The sequence below is a fragment of the Podarcis tiliguerta genome (genome assembly GCF_965153285.1).
Source record: "Podarcis tiliguerta genome assembly, chromosome: 1".
Taxonomy (NCBI): domain Eukaryota; kingdom Metazoa; phylum Chordata; class Lepidosauria; order Squamata; family Lacertidae; genus Podarcis; species Podarcis tiliguerta.
Genome location: NC_139534.1, coordinates 53,470,271 through 53,490,343, shown reverse-complemented (window position 1 = coordinate 53,490,343; position 20,073 = coordinate 53,470,271). Strand labels below are relative to the sequence as shown.

Sequence of the window (20,073 nt, the reverse complement as noted above, 5' to 3'; positions counted from 1 at the left end):
AATTTATAGTAAAAGCGAATTTCAAGATTAAAGCCTCCTTATTCTTGAAATCTACACTATGATGCACAGCTTTGTTTGTGACCATGCAGAACAGCCAGTGATAGGGTTTTTCTGTGTTGCCTTTGCCTGTTGGAAAGTTTCTTGTAGTGTATTACAGCCTCTATAGGAATTTAATTAAGTAACTTTGCTTGTTGAGTGTGGATAAAAGTGCAAAGGAGAGTAGTGTTTAATGTATAGTCAGCATTTTAGAAAAAGGGTGGATTGATTTCTAATTAAATTGTAAAGAAAAAATGTCAAACTTAAGTCAAGTTTCCTATTTGAAATCCACATGTCTACTGAACATACATACATACTGACTAGTTTCTATAGCAAAGCATATTGACTTGCAGCTAAACACAGCTTTTATACAAACCAGCAGTATAATCCAAAACCTTCAGCCATGCAGTGCAGGTTGGCTGCAAATTTGCACCTGCTCCATTAAACATTAGTTATTGGACAAAAAGGAAACTTCACTAAAAAGTGAATGCCCATGCTGATTGTAAAAAATATCAATAATTTGCAAACTCCCATTAGAAGAAGGATGGGGAGGCTCTTACTTCCTGCAACTTCCTCTGTTCCCCTGAAAAGCTCCTCCAGAGGATTGGTGGGACTGGGTTTCCAGTAAACCTCAGTTCCTTCCACAAACAGGAGTAACTCCTATGCTGGAACCATACAAACCTGTGCCCCTTAGGATGCCACAAAAAAGTCATGTATTTATATTGATTGGTATCAGGTTTCTTTGTTTTTTCCCCAAAATACATATTTCCCCTTATATGTATTCTTCTATGCATCTTTAAATAGAAAAGCATTTTTTTAAACAGTAAATGTGTTTAATAAATTGCCATGATTTAGTTTTAAGAGATTGTAAGTGTAGAGCTTAACATTTGTATTAAATTAGGATTCCATTTTAAAGGATGTTATATAAAATCTGGTTTTTAATAATGAATACTGATCCACCTTGAGAAAAACTAACTTGGTTGCTGTTGTACATGCCTGTCCAGTTCAAATTGCCCTGGCTTTAGAGAATGTGCAGAGGTCCAGCTTAATATTTACTCAGTTTAACAAATCAAGGTTTAAGACACTTTTCCTCCTTGTTGTTCTAAACAGGAAAACATACCTTAGAAAAAGAATTCTGTTTCCATGGTGAAATATGCAACCACTGAAATTCATGTTGCTAAAGAAAGAAGCAAAATTATTTCTACTTACTTTCTGGTGGATATTCCTAGGAACAGTAGGTCTACAGAAGAATTTTAAGCTATCGAAATTTTCTTTAAAATATGACTGGGTTGAAGGCCAGTGGGTGATGTTTCACAGAGAACTGCTAGGAAGTTGACTAAAGCTGAATAGGTGAGAAAAATCAGCATTATGTTTTCCAAATTTTGTGTGAATGGTTACATTAATTTTATTGATTATTAATGAAAATGTCTATTTGTTTTATCCTGGCAAATTCATGTTTGTAATGTGCAGTTGCAGGTGTTGAGAAACCAGTTGTGTTGGGGGGGGGGGAGCAAGTTACAGGTAGCACTTCACTTGCATTAAAAGCACTTCATATACCTCAAGGATGTGTCTTGCGTTTATGGTGTGGTGTGTGTGCTGGAACCCTTCCGGCTACCTGTAGTTGGATTGTTTTGTTTCAAGTCCTCCCATTTTTGTAAATTGACTTTCTAACTGTGGTGCATTTTTTTAGGGGAAAGGGGCTGTAGCTTAGGAGTAGAGAATGTGCTTTACATGCAGAATGTTCCAGGTTCAATCCCCAGGATCTCCATGTAGGGATGGGATAGACCCCACTCTGATAGACCACTGCCAGTCAGTATAGACAATATTGAGTTAGATGGGACAATGGTCTAACTTGGTATATGGCAGCAATGTTCCTGTGAGATACTGAACCTTTTGATTCTTATGGTGAGTGAGCACCATGATAGAATTCCAGTGTACTTGGACTACTCATTATATTTTAGGAGAACAACTTTTATTTGAGTTTTGTAACGTAGCTACATAATGTAATTTGTGATGACTACAAATTCAAAGGCACTTCTCTGTTGTATTGTGAATGCCAGTATGTGAAGGAGAGTACTAAATATTTGCCAATTGCGTGAGATGAGCATAGGCTTGTGGCTGCCATTCCATATAGAAATTTGGGAGTATTGTCCCCAAAAGTCATGTTTCTGAGAAACATCATGCTTTCAATAGCTAGTAGGGCTGAGCAATGTCTGAAATAAGGATGAAACTATTGTAGAGGTGAATGGGTTAATGCTTTGGCAACTGCTACTACCTAGGAGTCTAAAACAGATACATTTTTATTTACTTTTAACATATTATTACAACTGTTATTTTATAGTACAGTTGTACCTTGGATCCCAAACACCCTGGGACTCAGGCGTTTTGGCTCCCAAGCCCTGCAAACCTGAAAGTGATTGTTCCGGTTTGCGAACGTTCTTTTGGAACCCGGACATCCAGCGGGGCTTACGCGGCTTCTGATTGGCTGCAGGAACTTCCTGCAGAAGCACATGCACACATCATAATTCGTGATATATCACCATGCCGAATATTATGAACCTGTTACCACAATGTTGGCTTCCAACCAATTTTGGACAATTTACTGATGCATCGCCTAGCCCTAATGATCAACTTAGGCCAATTAATTTCAGTGGGGCTACTCTAAGTAAAAGTTAAGTTGGATACAACAGTGAAATAATAAAATACCATAAAAACTGACTACACCACAGCATTCATAAAAACCTGAGTTCTTGCAGCTTTGCCTGCATTATCTGAGTACTTTGAACTGATTTTGGACCATGTATTGATACATCGCCCAGCCCTAGTGGCTACGTATATTGCCTCTAGCATTTTATATTTTATGGGGGTAATTGGGGCACTAAAAGCAGAAGTAGACCTCCCATCATTCCTGAGCATTGGTTATGCTTGCTCTGGCTGATGTGGGTTGGACTTAAGCAACATCTCAAAGGCCATAGGCTAGCCCACCCTGTTGTAAAGACCAAAGAGTTCTGTTTTAGGGCAACATGGAATACAAACTGAAGTCACATCCAGCTTGCTATGTTAATCTGTAAGTTTTTGGATGGGTGACTGTTTGATGTAGGGGTCAACAAACTTTTTCAGCAGGAGGCCGGTCCACTGTCCCTCAGACCTTGTGGGGAGCCGGACTGTATTTTGAAAAAAATATATGAATGAATTCCTATGCCTCACAAATAACCCAGAGCTGCATTTTAAATACAAGGACACATTCTACTCATGTAAAAACACGCTGATTCCCGGACCGTCTGCGGGCCGGATTTAGAAGGAGATGGGGCCGGATCCGGCCCCCGGGCCTTAGTTTGCCTACCCATGGTTTGAGTCTTGTCTACTTAGAAGACTAGGGTAAAATTACTGTGTGCCACAATTGTCACATGTGGTTCAAAGCCTATTGTGCTGCTGTGGATGCCTGTAAGAGTTGCTTCTTTTGAGAACTGTCTCTTCAGGTTGAGATAAAGCAGAATGTTGCGAGGCTACCAAATGCCCATTGTGATATGATAAATACCTATTTTCAGCTGCCAAAGACGGAGCCTTCAATGTGCAGCATTAGGGCTAGATTTCAAAGGACTTTCCCCAGCAATTGGTTCAATGTGGGCCTAGTTGCTGTCAAACTCATGATACGTCTTAACATACCTACCTGAATAAAAGACTAAGATCCCTCTTTTATATTCAGCTGCCTGATTCCTGGCAAGTTATAAAACCAAGATTGGGTTTTCAGAGCTAAATTCCACTGTTTCTTTTCTGGTTTGAATGGGTTCATATCCATGAGTTCATGTACATTACACACAGTTCTAACTGTCAGACTCTATTAAGAGAGAAGAATATTGGTTTCCTCCCTCTTCTCAGCCCTCTTTCCTTGCCAGGAGCTGATATTTTCCTGGACAGTCCAATGGTTTTGAAAGTAGCTGATGAGGTAGTAATGGAGAGTGGCATGGCAGTGGGCCACCGTACTCTGATGAATGGAGGCTAGTGTTTTCTTGCTATCCTTATTCGGCATTTAGTCTGGCATGTGCCAGCCAGAACTCATTGGATTAGATTTGGCAGTCTTTCCTAAATGCAATTCACTTGCTTTGAATTATTGTCAGTAGTACATCACAGTAGGGCCAGGTGCTATATCCACTGTTAACTGGGCCCGTTGTTACGAAGTGATTTGAGGAAACGTGATGTTTAGCATACCACAACCAATGGTATCTGTGTCACCTTGGCCATAGTTGTGCTATTGGGCTTCTCTTAATAGAAAAAGGATAGCTCACCTGCATCACCTTGGTTTTCTAGGTTCCTTAGAATTCCCTAGAACTACCAATGAAATGTACCAGCTATGAAATGGGGAGCAGGGTTATATTTTCAATGGTCAATGTTTTTATAGTTTGCCTTTAAATTATTATAACACTCCTAAATATGGCAATACATACCTGCTTGGTGAAATTAGCTAGTTGAACTGGCTTTTGAGATCAGCATCAGTGTTAGAAACTCACATATATAAGCCAGATGGCACATTAAACCTAAGTTACAGTCGCCACAACTCAATGTCTCGGCACCATTTCCCCCTGCCCCCCCCCCCCCGGGAATTTCTTCTTCATTTCATTTCTATACCGCTTTGTATTTTAAAGAAAAAAACTCAAAGCAGTTTACAGCACACTAAAACATCAAATACAACAATCCAGAATAAAACAAATTCAAGCTTCAATAAAAATATTTCAGAGCCTTCTCTAAGTGACATTTTGCTTTCTGCATATTTATTTACCTACTTAATTTATATAGCTGCCCCATAGTAGAAGTACCCTAGGTGTAATGGTTGGAATGTTGGACTAGGACCTAGGAGATCAGGGTTCAAATCGCCACTCAATCGTAAAGCTCACTATGTAACCTTGGACCAGTCACAGCCTCCTAACCTACCTCACCAGTTGGTTAGAGGATGGTGATGATAATACCAGAGCTGCAGGTTTGATCCCCATATGGGACAGCTGTATATTCCTGCATTGCAGGGGGGTTGGACTAGATGATCCTCAGGATCCCTTCCAACTCTACAGTTCTATGATTCTCACAGGGTTGTTGTAAGGATGAATTGATGAGGGGGGTGAATCATGAACTCCTTGGAGAAAAAGGTGGGATATAAATGCAATAAATAAGCTTTTTTGCTTACCTGTTTGAGAAAGCTGGAGAGGCCAACCAGATGGAGATGTCAGTCACTAACCTGGCATCTGGAAATCTCCACATGGTCACAATTGGACCTGCACCAGTAGCAAAATGCACCTGCCTAATTTCTAACACTGCTCAGCATGCAATAAAATTGCCTGAATAGACACATGATAACATAAATTTTAGAATATCTCGGCGCTGCTGTGACTGGCATTAACATTTATTAGTGTCACTAATAACTTTAGCAGTACTACCCCATGAACTGTGGACAATTAGGCAGTGGCCTTCTATCATATTTGTTTATGACTGTATTGGGCACTCTCCAGCTATTATGCAACATTTTTTATGTCTATTCATTTAGGCTTCTATAAAATTCTTTAAAATAAATAAAATCCTAGTTATTACACTGAAGTAGATTCTTGTTATAAGCACACACATGGCCAAGTATTAAAGGGTAACTGGAAATAGTTACAACTGCTGTGGTCCATGGGAAGATTCTGTGGCTACTTTGCTGAACTGGTTGTAAGAAAGTGGTGTTATAGATGCGACCAGTAATCATTATCACACTACCTCAAAATTAACTCCTGTATGGGAAAGTGTCTGCAACTAGCACTTTGGTCATTCTGTGGTAACTTGACTACAGTGCAGTGTGTCAGGTAGAGTTATACCTTCTCTATTTTATTCCTCTGGATGCAGATAATATCACCAGTATATTTTTCTTTACCCTATTTTTACCATGGTCATATTCATAGCTTCTTATGTAATCTTAGAGACCAGTGCAGCCACTTGGCAACTAGTGTGAGCAGATTTGAGGCTCTTCTAGTTTCCTCTACTTTCCTGATCTCCTTAAGGTCATTTGGGCAGCACTTTATACATATGCAACTGCTTTGCATTAACTTTTCAAATGCCCACAAAGCTAAAAGCTATGGAAGACCATCTCCTTAAATTGCATCATTTGGCACATTATTAACATAGGGACTTACACTTACAACAATGTGGTGTGTTTTTTCACATTACTCAATACCTTAATTAAATTGCACATTTTCTTTTCTGGCGTGGCCTTAAGTAACACCATAGGACAGTAGTGAGTTTGGGTCCTAGTCCTTTTTCAGGATGATGATTTTTCTTTCTTTCTACGTATTGGTATGATTTGAGTCACTTTCTTCCTTGGCTAACCTTGAAGCATTTTGCTGCTGGCCAGTTCTTGACTTGAGATCTCTGAAGATTGTGTATGTGAACTTGGAATTTAGTCTGCCTTTTCACCATAGCTAGCTTGCCACTTGCACTCTTGATGCACACAACAAATATCATCGGTATCCCTTGAATTTGTTCTTCCTTTCCTTTCCTTTTTAAAGTAGTAACTGTCTGGCAGATCCAAGTGACCTGTGTGTCTCCTACTTTGCCACCCCAAAGTTCTGAACCTTGTAGTGACCTGTGTCGGAGGAAAAGATTGGACCACTCCTTGTTTGTCAAGCTCTTCCTCTAACAAGGTGACCTAAAGGGAACTATGACAGACAGAAAAAAGTTCTTTGTGCTTTGGGTTTGGGGTCCAGCCACACCCAGAGTGCCTGTTTACATCTGGCAGACAATTTCTGCGTCTGGAGCTGGGTGTGGGATCATTGCCAAACCTGTGTGACTGGAGACTGCCTTGACATTTGAAAGGTGGGGTTCCATTAATCATAGTTTGAGTTCAGTGTGCCACCGGAATTGCCTTTAAAAGGCATTGAGAACAAAAGGTCCAGAAAAGAGGAAGAGGAAGCCAGAGAGGGCGTAAATGTGATGTGCTTCAGAAATACTTTAAATGTATTTTAAACCTGCTTCAAAAAGCTATCCGAAAAGCACACTGTGAAAACACTGCATTTCCCGACACACCATATTTTTCAGTCTTCATAATTAGGGAGGGATTAAATTAAACAGAAATGAGTCTTTTTCCTGAAGGAAAAAAATGACTTAAACGTGTGAGATTTTAACGATAAATTCAGGTGTGACACTTAAAGCAGCATCTTCTGTTGCACTATATTTGACTTTAAATGGCATAGACCATTAGTGGTGTGGTGTCTATTCTGGTGAGGGATAGGCAATAAGGTTGGGGTTTGGGGGTGTTTTTTTGACAAACAGTTCACTTCAAAGGGCCTAATGACAATGATCTTCTATTTTATGGTAGAGAATGGATATTGGGAATTATTGGATCTGGGTTGTAATAAGTGAGTCCTAAGTACATGGTGGGAGTTGAGGACTAGGGTAGCTGATCTTGCATGTGTCAGTAGATGGTGATACTCTGGAAATATATTTTCTCCCAGAAATCCTCTGAGCAGTCTTTGATAAACTTGCAGCTGTGTTCACATCCTTCAGCTGCTTCTACTATGAAATTTGAATAGCATTCTATCAACATGGAGCTCCTACATAAAAATAATCCAGGTGTTGAAGTCAGTTTTTTCAATCAAGGACCTAGCTTTGGATTTTGAATGGCATTGAATTTTAAATGTTCAGCTGCGGTGCTATAGTGAAACAAAGTAGTCCTATCTTTTCTTTTTTACTATGAACAGATAAGGTGATATTCCATGTTTCCTGCAGTGCTTTGGCAATTGCACTTGAAGTCTCTCTGTAGTCCCCAGTCCCCAGAAATTCTTGTTACTGGGAACGGTCTTCTGACTCCCGTCCTTAGCGAATCATGGAGCATATTTTGAAATCTTAGTGCTCTCTTTGGGGATAATCTCTAGTCCAGGAGGTGTCACAAAGGTCTTTCTGAACAATCATGTGCGGATGAGTTTGATCAAGGAACTTGCTGCAGGGCAAAAGCCCACTCTCCTCTTTACTAATCATACTTGTTTTGTGTGCTTGCTCTGGACTTGAACAGCCTTGAATGCTTCTTTTGCTGACCCTTTGTTTCTTTCCCTCTCTTAGCAGAGTTTTGATTCAAAATACCATTCCTTTTTGTTCTGTGCACCGTAATCTAGCGGGCTAGTGTTCAGCAGCAGCCACATGCCTTGTTGCCCACTGGGACAGTGATGATTCTAATACTTGTTCTATGTTTTGTCTATCTTAGGCCGACAAACGTGCTCACCACAATGCACTGGAGCGCAAACGTAGGGACCACATTAAGGACAGTTTCCATAGCCTGCGGGACTCTGTGCCATCACTTCAGGGAGAGAAGGTGAGTTTGTTGAGAGAAGTGATGACCTTCCCCTGGGTTCTGTCTGTTAATCACAAAGGAATTGCATCCCAGTCCCATTTTGCCTTAAGTTTCTGAGCAGGAAGGAGCCAGTGCCAATACAGCTTAGAAGGTACTTCTGCGAAGGTCCCAAAGAGTTTGCATACAGAAATGTTTCTGCTGCTTCAGAAAGCTAAGAGTAAAATGAAGATGAAATATTGTTGTGAGAAGTAACTTACCCTTCCATCAAGCATTTCTAAATAATGGAAAGTCTTTTACCACGTGGCTTCACAGGCCTGAAGAAATGGTCTTCTTCCTGATCCATCTACCTCTTCCTTTATGAGGGTGATATAGGAACATTTCATTGGCTCTCAGCTTGTGATTAGTCATCTGTGTTTGCCTTACCCACATTGAAATTTGCTTTTGGTGTAGGGGTGTTTTCAGTTATCTGCCATGAGCACATGTCCGCCCCTCAGTCAGCGCTTAGAAATATTGGCATATAGACTTTCAGTTTAGGCTTGTGACAAACAGTTGAGACAGGCGTCCTTCAGTCTTGAGAACGAGCAAACACCCATGAGTAGAGAGATTGTGTGAATTAGCCCTAGGTGTGCAGAGAATGTGTGAAGGTTGACTTCCTTGCCTTTCTTCTCTATACTTGCAGGTAATGAATAAATAATGCTAGCAGGTAACTTTTAGCTTTCCTTAGTGGTAAAGTGGCTGTTCTAAAAAGGAATGAGGAAATTGTGCTCTGTTAATCACCAGTGGTTACAATACCTACAGGGTTTTCTGCAGAAGCTCAGTACAAGGTACTGAGCTTGATAGGCAACATTTTTTATGTGCAGTCACCTCTGATGACACTGTCCTAGACATTGCCAAGACACACCCACTTAGTACTCAGGTCATGTAGGCAAAGCTGCCAGAACTCAGGTTTTTATTAATGCTGTGGTATAGTCTGTTTTTATGGTATTTTATTATTTTACTGTAGTATCCAACTTAACTTTTACTTGGAGGAGACTCACTGAAATTAATTTGTCTACATTGGTTGTTAGGGCTGGGCGATTTATCGATACATTGTCCAAAATTGGTTGGAAGTCCACATTATGTTAAAAGTTTCATAATATTGGACTTGGCGATATATCACAAATCACAATGCGTGTGTGTGCTATGTAAAAAATTGTGATGTGGGGAAAATTGTGAAGCCTGTCATTGCTTCTCTCATGAGGTCTGCCGCCCCTTGTTGCTTTGTACTATAAAATAACAGTTGCAACAGTATGTTAAAGGTAACTAAATCTATCCGTTACCCCATTCGCTTCTACATAGTTCCATCCTTACTTCAGACATTGTGATATATCGGTGTATCACAGGGGTCAGCAAACGTTTTCAGCAGACCTTCCCTCAGGCCTTGTGGGGGGCCAGTCTATATTTTTTGGGGGGAAATGAACAAATTCCTATGCCCCACAAATAACCCAGAGATTCATTTTAAATAAAAGCACACATTCTACTCATGTAAAAACATGCTGATTCCCAGACCATCCACAGGCCGGATTTAGAAGGCGATTGGGCCGGATCTGGACCCCGGTCCTTAGTTTGCCTACCCATGGTGTATCGTAATGCTTATCTGGTGATATGTCATTTTGAAAAACAGACATCTCTCAGCCCTATTGGTCATGTTCGTGAATTTCAGTGGGTTTACTCATAAGTATGACTAATGTTGGATACATTTCTGTATTTAATGTGTTACTTTATAAGGCTATGTACACACAGTAAATTTAAAGTACAGGATTACCCGCCCAATTGCTGGGAACTGTAGTTTATCCCTCCCAGAGTTACAGTTGCCAGCATTCAAAGTCATGTGCTTCAAATGTATGGCATGTACACAGCCTAAATTGTTGTGACTTTGACTCATAAAGGTGGCCTATAAATGTTTCTAAATAATAAATAAATAAATGTTAGTTAAAATATGTGGCCTGCTTTTCTGCTTTTTGAATTCCCCTTTGAGGTTAGTGCAAGCTTCTGAGTAAAGCGCCTGGAATTTTATGCCCTGTTTGGGGAGATTGATTGGCAGGGTTTCTTTATGGTGATGTCAACTCCATTGGAGTTCAAAATATTTGAAAGCCATGCTGCTTATATTGTTCTGCATATCTGGGATGCAGTGACAGCATGGGGTCAACACCAGTTTCTGTTTAATACATAAAAATGACATAAGCCTATTGTTGAACCCTAGCAGTGGTATTTTACCACTTAAACACTTTAGTTCCAATTTATTTGATGAACATCTGACTGTATTTTCTAATGCACACCCACATTCTAGTACAAAGCCTACTAAATATTTGGGGTTTGGGTTTATTTGCAAATTAGATACAGTTGAAGGGAATATCTCACACACTGTACATATGTTGGAACCTATACAGTGGTACCTCAGGTTACATACACTTCAGGTTACATACGCTAACAATCAAATAAACAATAATGGGAGCTTATTGTCTCCCAGGTTAGAATTCATAAACACCTCTAGCAGAATATGCTTTTCATGTTGACAACAGGAGTTCATTAGAAAGAAATGAGAAAATGGCATATGCAGTCCCCCCCCCAATTGTTGAGAATTAAAAAGCAAATTGCATTAAAATTTGTACTGTGTAGCAATAATAATAATATTTACATATTGCTTTCAAGTGTTTAAAGCACTTCATATGCATTATCAAAATTTCATATTTACAACAGTTGGTATATAACCCACCACCCAACCCCACCTCTGCAATATGGGGGATGAAACAGAGCCACATAGTGAAAGTCAAACCAAGATCTTCTGACTGGCTTGGAGAGTGGCATTTTTGCAAACAAAATTAACTTAGTAGGGCAGGCTGGACAATGAAGAGATGTTTCATTATACTGGGACCATGAACCATAAAGTACCAAGTTGATGCATGCAGGTGCTGGGGGAAGTAGAGTCACTTGGATTAATTACTAAAAGTGACATATTTGCTGCTGTTTCTCATTTGCTAATTGTAGAGACTGTCTTGCCCAACCTTAATTGCATTCTGAAGAAATGCTGCAGCCATCAATAGAAGAAGAAATGGGCAAATTCCAGTAAAAAAAGGTATTTCCAAGTCCCATTAACTTTAATGAGAGGGTTAAGGACACACTTAATTTGTCCACCAAACTCAGTGGGACATAACTTTTGCCAGGTTATACATAGTGTCAGGAAACATTAAGAAAGAAAATGATAAATGTGGGTCTATATATGCTGCACATTTTATGATACATTCCTGTACGACCAAATGTTCCTGGAGCACTGGTAGAGAGGGACAGTACATTTAGTGGCAGGATGAGAACATAGTGAAGCTGGGCAAGATCTACATATAAGCAGGGTTGTTCACAGAACTCACACGATGAAAGTCCCAGAGGGGAAATAGTTTGACAGTGGCAAGTACCAGGTTTAATTCTGAAGAGTAGACTATAGCTAAATTGACAACAAAGTTATGTGGACAGTATAGAACTAGTGGTTTTTGTTTTGGCATACAACACTGTCCAGCCATGATGGCAATGTAGAATACTTTCAACCTTTTAGAACAGATCCTTTTTAAAACAGGGAAAGAATGTTGACATTGTTGCCACATCAGAAATGAAACCTTTTTTAAAAAACCAACCACAGAGCTTATGCCTGCCTAACTATGTTTCCCTGTGATTGCATTATTCTTTAGCTTAGAGCTGTGTGTTCCTGTTATAAAAACCAGAAGAAAATGTTAAAAACAGGAATATCTGTTGGCAAATACAAATGTGACTATTCAAAAATTAAATACAAATATGTGTATTATTGCCTCTTGTCTGCCATCTTATTGTACCACCATAAATATCCTCCTCCTTTAAATGTTTGCAATTTGAAAATGAAACCAAAACTTAACTGCATATCAGCATTGTTTTTGTGTTATGCAGCTGTTTAGCTAACAATGCTTTAAAATAGGCCTGCTTTGTGTTTCCTTTCTTTAATAAACAGTTTTTTACAGGTGATGGGGGTGTGCTTTGCCAGCCCTGCTACTTCCATTCAGGAACAGTGTGAAGCTACTGAATACGTAACCGAGTTCAAGTATTGCTGTCCAAATCTGTAGACCACTTAGAGGTTATTACAATTAAGCAGTATACAAATCTCGTAAAATAGATGCAACTTTCTGTGCAAGGGATCCTGGCCCTCTAAAATCTGCCATAGCTGCTTATTCAGGTTTGAGCTTCACATATTTTAATGAGAGCCATGATGTCTTTCATAAAACATCTTCAGATAAAGCACACATGATATAATTTTGGTCCTGCTTACAAGGGGAAATTGAAGCCCATCAAAACAAAGCAGTTCCAACCAGTCCTTTGGACAGTACAGCCTGCCTCCTTGACCTTCCATAGAGCAGGTTTGTCTGATCCAGCAGCATCCAGTAATGGAGAGAGTCTTCCCTCAAAAATGCCTTCAGACTAGGTTCTCCTTCCTTCCTTTTCTTTCCAGTCTGCAGTTGAAGCCATCAGCAGCCCTTTTTCTTATTTCTCATCCCACTTGAGTCTTCCAATCAGTAACTTCAGTATAAATATGAGTACTGCATTAAAAATATACATGCATATATAGTCTACAAGCAGCTTTGAAAAACTTTCCAAGAACATTTTACAAACCTGAGTTCTTATGAGAGCATTTAAGCAATTGCCTTGTATAGCTTCAGGCTGCTGCGGAGTTAGATGGCCAGCATTTTGCAGTCCCAGTTGCTGAGCGAAAACGTAAGCCAGGAGAAGTATAGGTGCAGCAGAGCACTGCATTATTGTTTTAGGATGATATCCAGTGGTGTCCATACAAGAGTAGAGAGGGCCTTTGCTCATGCAATGGGCCTTCCCATTCCTGTTCCTCTCCTTCCACCTACATGCCCCAAAATCTTCTTTGGGGGCTGGGGGAGGACCCTCTGGATCCATTCAGAAGATGGAGGACAAGGGGTCCCACAATGTGAGCAAAGATTTGGTAGTACAGTGTTGAATTTTGCTGTTAAGTGATCTAAGTGTTTGGATGGTCAGGGAACATTATGCTCAGATGCCAATAATGTGGGAATAATTTGCATTTTGCTTTATCTCTATGGAGGAAAACAGCAGATTGTTCTGCGGATACTGAATAGCAGTTGGAAGACTCTGCTGAAAGAGTTCTTGTGAGCAGAAGGATTTGTTTGCAGAATTGCTGGCATGGGGAATGATCCAAGTCTATAGCTCCCTGTAGGAGTTTCATTGATTGCTCCATCTGCTGTTGCTTTAGTACTGGGAACAGGTGTCATTAGTACAATTGATTCAGGAGCTCAGTATAGTGGGATTGGAAAACAGTTAACATATTCTGAGTCTCAAAGCTGCTTTCTCTAGTGCTGAACTTCTTGCAAGTATTACATGGACTTCAAGATTGAACCTAAGTCAAATGTGGACTGGGCTGAGGAATCAGTTCTCTAGCCTCCCTGCAGAAGGGAATATCAGACTTGCTGCCTACGTGAACTAGGACTTTATCTGGTGTGTGTTTTTTCCTACTATTGCAACAGGCATCCCGGGCCCAAATCCTAGATAAAGCCACAGAGTACATCCAGTACATGCGTCGGAAAAACCACACACACCAGCAGGACATTGATGACTTAAAGCGCCAGAACGCCCTGCTGGAGCAGCAAGGTGAGTGAGGCTGCATTAGGGCAATCCATATGCCATCTTGTGGGTAAGGATACTGTGCCACCTCTCAACAAAACCCTCTGCTATCCGTGTTTCTCTGCCAGAGAAGCTTCCCCAACCTGGTGCCTTCAAGATGTCTTGGCCTACAACTCCCAGCCTGCATATCTTTGCTGGCTGGGGCTGATGGGAGTTAGTCCAAGAAACCTGAAGGAAACCAAGTTGGGGGAGACTGCTGTAAGGTGTCCAGTGATCAGGAACCCATGAAGTAAGGCTGTGGTTGGAGTGAGAAGATCCAAAGTTTTGCACATTGGCAATGAAGCCATTGAATACAGTCATTCAAAACAGCCCAAGGATTGGGGTTTGCTCTGAGGAGTCTTTCTCCCTTGCCTAAGATGTACAGTTTATGCCAGGATGGTGATTATGGTGGGATCGTTTGATGGAACAGTGTAAGTGAGTGGCATGTTCCTGTTTTGAAGCATACAAAGTTTTCTCAAGCCGAATAATTAAGACATATTTAAAGCAGACTGGTATGTTGGTGCTCACAAGGGAGGACTAATGGTTACCACTAGGCAGAAGTATAAGTAGCAAGTTTCATAGTGCTGGATATGTGTGGGTGTGGATGCGTGCGTACACACACCCACAGAGGATTTATCAAACCTTAAAGCCCAACTCCACTGCACCTCTGCTTCTGACACCGGGAACAGGGGGCATAAAACAACCCAATAATAGTTATTTGCAAAGGTGTGTTGATGGAAGATTCATAGTCTAGCACTGAACTACACTGGTTCATTTCAGAGTGCAGCAGGCATTTGTTAGAATTTTTTTACTCCACTTCTCCTGTTCCAAAAGGAAACACAAGGCAGCTTATATAACTAAAACTAAATATACAATCAAAATTCAGTTATGGAAACAGTTGAGTAAAAGAGCAACAAACAATTAAAGAGACAGTGAACCAACAGCCATTGCTAATTTGCAGGCAAGTTGAAAGCTTGCTAAAAAAATGAATGTTTTTGATGGGTAGCAGAATAAATTAAAAAATGGAACCAAACTTCCCAAGACAGAGAGTTCTACATTCTGTGTGTAACCAGAAGGCTCTGTCTTGTGCATTGATGACTTAAAGTGCCAGAATGTCCTGGCTAGGACAAACATATGGGCCATGGGCTGAGCTGTCAACAGTATGGCAAAAACTGGAATTATTGTACATGGCTAACTTAGGTCCATTAATTTCAGTGGGTTTACTCTGAGTAGAACTTAGTTGGGTTCAGTCCTATGATACAAACAGAAAAGAGAGGGAGAACACAAATGAATTTCCCCATAATGCAATTAACATACTTTCACTAATCTTTCTGAAAAAATATTTCACATAATATTCCCCAAACTTATGACTGTTTTTTTATCAGACCTTAGGAAAAAATGGTTTATTTCCAAAACTTTCCCAATCTTCCCCCAGTTTGGGCCTTAACATCTTTAGAGGTACCAATCTTAGTTACAGAACTGAAAGTTATTTGGGAATCTTTCTTTTTAATTTTGATTTTTAAAATTGTATTTATACTACCTTAACTACATTAAGTTTTTAAAAAGCAGGGTATGCCAATCAATAACATTCTGTCAGCCAAGTGTTAAGATCACCAACATGAGAGCATGTTCATTTTATGTGCAATGCCTACTTTCCCCCAGCCTATTTCCATATGCTTGTTCTTGCCTTTTAGTTCGTGCCCTGGAGAAGGCAAGGTCAAGTGCTCAGCTGCAGGCCAACTATTCCTCTTCAGACAACAGCCTCTACACCAATCCCAAGGGCAGTACCATCTCCGCCTTTGATGGAGGCTCCGACTCCAGTTCAGAGTCTGAGCTGGAAGAGCCACAGAGCCGGAAGAAGCTTCGTATGGAGGCCAGCTAGAAGAGGCCCCTGTTCCCGCTGCCATTAGACACTCGCTGGCTGCTTAAGGACTTTCCTTTTTTTTTTCTTTAGTAGAGGCTCTCGGACTGCAGCTTCCCCTGTTCCTTGCCCCTATGTGGCCCCTTTTGAGTTAACCCAACCCCTTGGCTTGGCAGCTTACCTTCTGGAAGACACCGGCCATAGCTTCGAGCAGGATGTAGTTTTGTCTTGTCCTGCCTCATGGCTGCAGGTTCTAGTGTCAGGAATGCCCAGGCCATTTGATGAACTCATGAGTCTATGGTTGCCTGGACTCTGTGGTGACAATGACCCCTCCATCCTTTCACTAGAGCCGTACCAGTCACTGTCTCATCAAAATATGTTTATTTATGACAACAAAGCCAAATGTCCCCTGAAGGATCTTGGTGGGGGAAGGGAATCATGCAGATCCATGCGAGTGCATGTCCCTAGTTTCCTGAAGGGATGGTGCAGAATTCAGGGTGAAGCAGGGAGATGGATTTCCTTTTTGTACTTTGGCAAGTGATTAATTGGTATTTATTTCCTACTATGGAAACTCAATCCGATCAGATTCCTCCTCTTGCTGCGGACATTGGTGACGTGAAGCTACAGATTCATACCATGATCAGTTCTTCCCTCTTAATGAATTTCTCAGAATTAGAGCCAGCTTTTATAATGTAAATACACACCACAAGCTTTGTTACTTGGTACTAATAACTGCATCAAAGCGTGGACCTCCTGCCCTCTGGCAAATGGGCCAGTTACCCCATAATGACTTAAATGGGCACAGGCTGTGAGTGAGCAAAGGCCACTGTGTGTATGTGTGCATGTGCACGCACATGTGCATGAGTGTGCATATGTGTGTGTGTGTGTCAGTGTGTGTGTGTCGGTGTGTGTGACCTTATATTTTTGTCTTCTTCCCACTCTTGTTTGTGACGTTTTCTGAATTTAGTGTATACAAATGTAGCTTGGTCTCTGTCCAGGTGTGAGTCTATTCCATAAACTGAAGTATGTTGTACATACTGCCCAAGAATTGTCTTGCAAGTTAAGGCTTCCCTTTACTATAAGACTATAAATAAAAAAGTATTTTATCCTTTTGAGTGGTACTGGTGTCTTTGTGGAAACCGATAGGGGCGGATATGCCTCTTGGCAGTTTTGCTTCTACTTTTCTGACGTTAAGAGACAGAATAATTTCTATTCCCACGTGAGAAAAGGCTTAGCCTGTTGAAATAGAATTATGAGCAAGGCTTCACAGGCAAACTCAACATTTATTTAAGATCTCCAAATCTTGCACTTCTCAGATATGCTGATACAGGGGAGTTACTGTAAAGTGCTTCTGTACTTTTAGTAAGTTGATCAAATAAAGGAAGAGCTTTGCAGGTATCTCTCTTCTAATAGGATAAGAAATATTGCCTCTGCTACATGTTTTCAATTGCACATACTACCCCAAAACCAATGGGGTGGGGGGAAGAATGGCTGTTTCCCTTTGTTTTGAGGGCAGCATGTATCTCCATTTATGCAGCTGCAGCTTGTCACATAATGGTGAGAAATCTCTTTCTACAATTAAGAAAGATGGAGGTCTTATTTGTGAATGGTGCTATCTCAGAATGGTTCTTTGGGCCAAACAAGTAGACAGCTTTGCAGAAAGATGCTGATAAAAAAACAAGCAGGTGGCTAAAGTGGTCCTGTGTCACACACACATATGTAACAGGAAATGGCAAGAGTTGCTTCCTAGTTTGAGTGTGAAATATTGCAACATTTCTGGTCCTGTGGGCTTCCTCCTCTTGGGCGGCAGCACTCTCAGCAACAGCCCCACATGCACAGGGAGTGCAGGAGGCATAACTAGGATTTTGCTCAGTTTTTGGACATACACAAGCTTTGTACAGGGTACAGCATCTGGCTGCTTGGTGCAGTTCTAAAAGCCACAAAACGGCTGCTAGGAGTTTCTCACCTCTTGAAAATCAGAAGGTGACAGGCTTTTGGCTGCAGGGCAGCAGTGTCACCACCTCTGCACACACTACTGATGGCGTATGCAAGAGGGGTGGGGGTGGGGCATCTGGAACAATAGTTAAGCAGGAAGAGGGATCCAGGAAGCACTTCCTCTGGCAGCTCAACTCATTGGTAGCTGGAAACTGGCCTTGATCTGTAACAATCAGATCAGCAGAACACCAGCTTTAACGCCCTGTGACCTCAGCCATACAAGGAAGGTTAATGTTTATTTTACAGGCATAATTCTCTGGCTCGCTCTTGATTTGGTTTTAAGCTCCCCCCCTTTAAACCGTGTAGAACTCAAGGCTCTCAAAAAGTCCCTTCGCTTCTAAACTAGAATGCAGGCTAGTCTCTGACCAAAAGCTACACTAGAGAGGAGGCTGTACTTTTTCAAAGTGCAGATGGGGACAATCCCATTTTAAAAGTTCCCTGTGACAACAGCATCTCGCATGCAAGTTTAGCCATCTTGAGAGGCAATGAAAATATCTGACAATTTTCTTCATTAAGGAATGGTAAGAAGACACCGCTGTTCAGCTTTGCCGAACAGAAAGATCAGTGCTGCTTTATGGCTGTGGTTATAGTCCACCCCACTATTGCTGATTGTGCAAAGCTACCTATACGGCAGCCAGTTGCCCTTTGTCACATTTGCAACAGGGATGGGGAACTTGTGACTTGCTCCTGTTGTTGGGCTCCCATCAGCCCCAGCCAGCACAGCCAATGGTTAAGGATAATGGGAGTTGTAGTTCAACATTTGGGAGGATACATACAGGTTTCCCATTCCTGTTCTACAGCTTTCTACCAATTAAACCTATTATTACCCTAATTTGCAGTGGATGGCAACACTGCTCTAGTAATTGCTATCTAGTCAGCAGTTCTTCAGTAAGAGCATACCTTTGCTATATATGCATAAACATCTCCCTGGAAATCACATTTCCCACAAGGGGAATGAAGTTGCTTTTAACAACCCTGCCTCCTAAGCACCCTTTTCACTACTACCTAGGAAGTTATATTGTTCAGTGCCTTCCCCCTACCCTCATGGAAGCAGCTTGCAGCGTGTCTTCTCTTCAGATTGGTCAAGATTTTGAAGACTTAATGAAGAAGCCATGATCCCTTCAAGAGAAGAGGTAGGCAGGGCTGAGTTTTGCACCAAAGAAACTCAAATTCAGAGTCCAGAAAGCTGGATTGTGAACACTCTTGTAGTGTATTGCCCAAATCAACGTCCGTCTAACACCTCCACCTGTAATTTATGCTACTTTCAGGCATCAGAGGTAGCTTTAAATTCACTTGATGTCCTGAAATTCTCTTAGCATCCCTCTGCCTTAAGAAATATCACCAAGCATTGCCCAGCCATTTTACACCTATCCTTGCAGCCTTCATGTGTGCACCCAATACCAAATTCTAAAGCTTTTCTGTGTTTGCATGGAATCAAAGCACATAACACACAATCCTACTAGCAATTTTGCAAGCTACTGGCAATTTTCATTCAGCAGTTTAAACACACTTTAATTCTCCCAAAGTACCAGTTTGGCCCACAAAGCTGCTTTTATACATGTGCTTAGGATTGCTGCAAAGTTGTGTTTATTTTAGCAGGGCCTGGCCTGGCTTGGCAGCTCAAGGTACAGGTGTGCCAAAGAAAGAGAGAAATGTCAGTGGAATGTACCAGCCTCCCAAAGGCTGAAAATGGAAGCCGGGAGGAGGGAAAAGGAGCTGGGAGAGGAAGAGAGCAGAAAGAGGAGCCAGGAGCAAACAAAGGAAAAATACCTTCCAATATGTTGTTCCCACCTTCCTCCAGTGGCAATACCACGTAACAGTTATCTATATTCATCCCAAGATTAAGAGACAAATAGCAGCTGCTTGAAAAGTATATTATAATTTCCAGCTGTTATATCTCCAAGCAATATCACCCTGCCCCATGCTATGTAACATGTTGTGGGGAGGTTGGAAGCATGTTTGGTCACATATAGGCTGTCTCGGTGAGAGCTCCTGCCCTGGGTATTCAGGGTTCCAGCTGAGAGGAACAGCCTGTGACCATTCAACAAGCTTCCTTCCCTGCTTCAGACTTTCCCTCCATGCAAGGGGACAACCACAGGGCAAGCACACAGCCCCCCTCTCACCACACATGGTTACTTGCATGGAGCTAAAATCTCAAGCCCTGTTGTTGGGGCTACTA

General features: G+C 41.2%; 1 protein-coding gene across 1 annotated transcript in view; it reads left to right on the top strand.

The window, feature by feature from the left end:
* The window catches only part of MAX (MYC associated factor X), a 703,696-nt gene extending 686,686 nt beyond the window's left edge, over window positions 1–17,010 (top strand). Inside the window, exons 3-5 of the mRNA XM_083444472.1 lie at window positions 8,255–8,362; window positions 13,903–14,026; window positions 15,733–17,010. Coding sequence (XP_083300598.1) covers window positions 8,255–8,362; window positions 13,903–14,026; window positions 15,733–15,920 — 420 coding nt within the window. The 3' untranslated portion in view covers window positions 15,921–17,010. The remainder of the gene's footprint in view (window positions 1–8,254; window positions 8,363–13,902; window positions 14,027–15,732) is intronic.
* The last annotated feature ends 3,063 nt before the right edge of the window (window positions 17,011–20,073 follow it).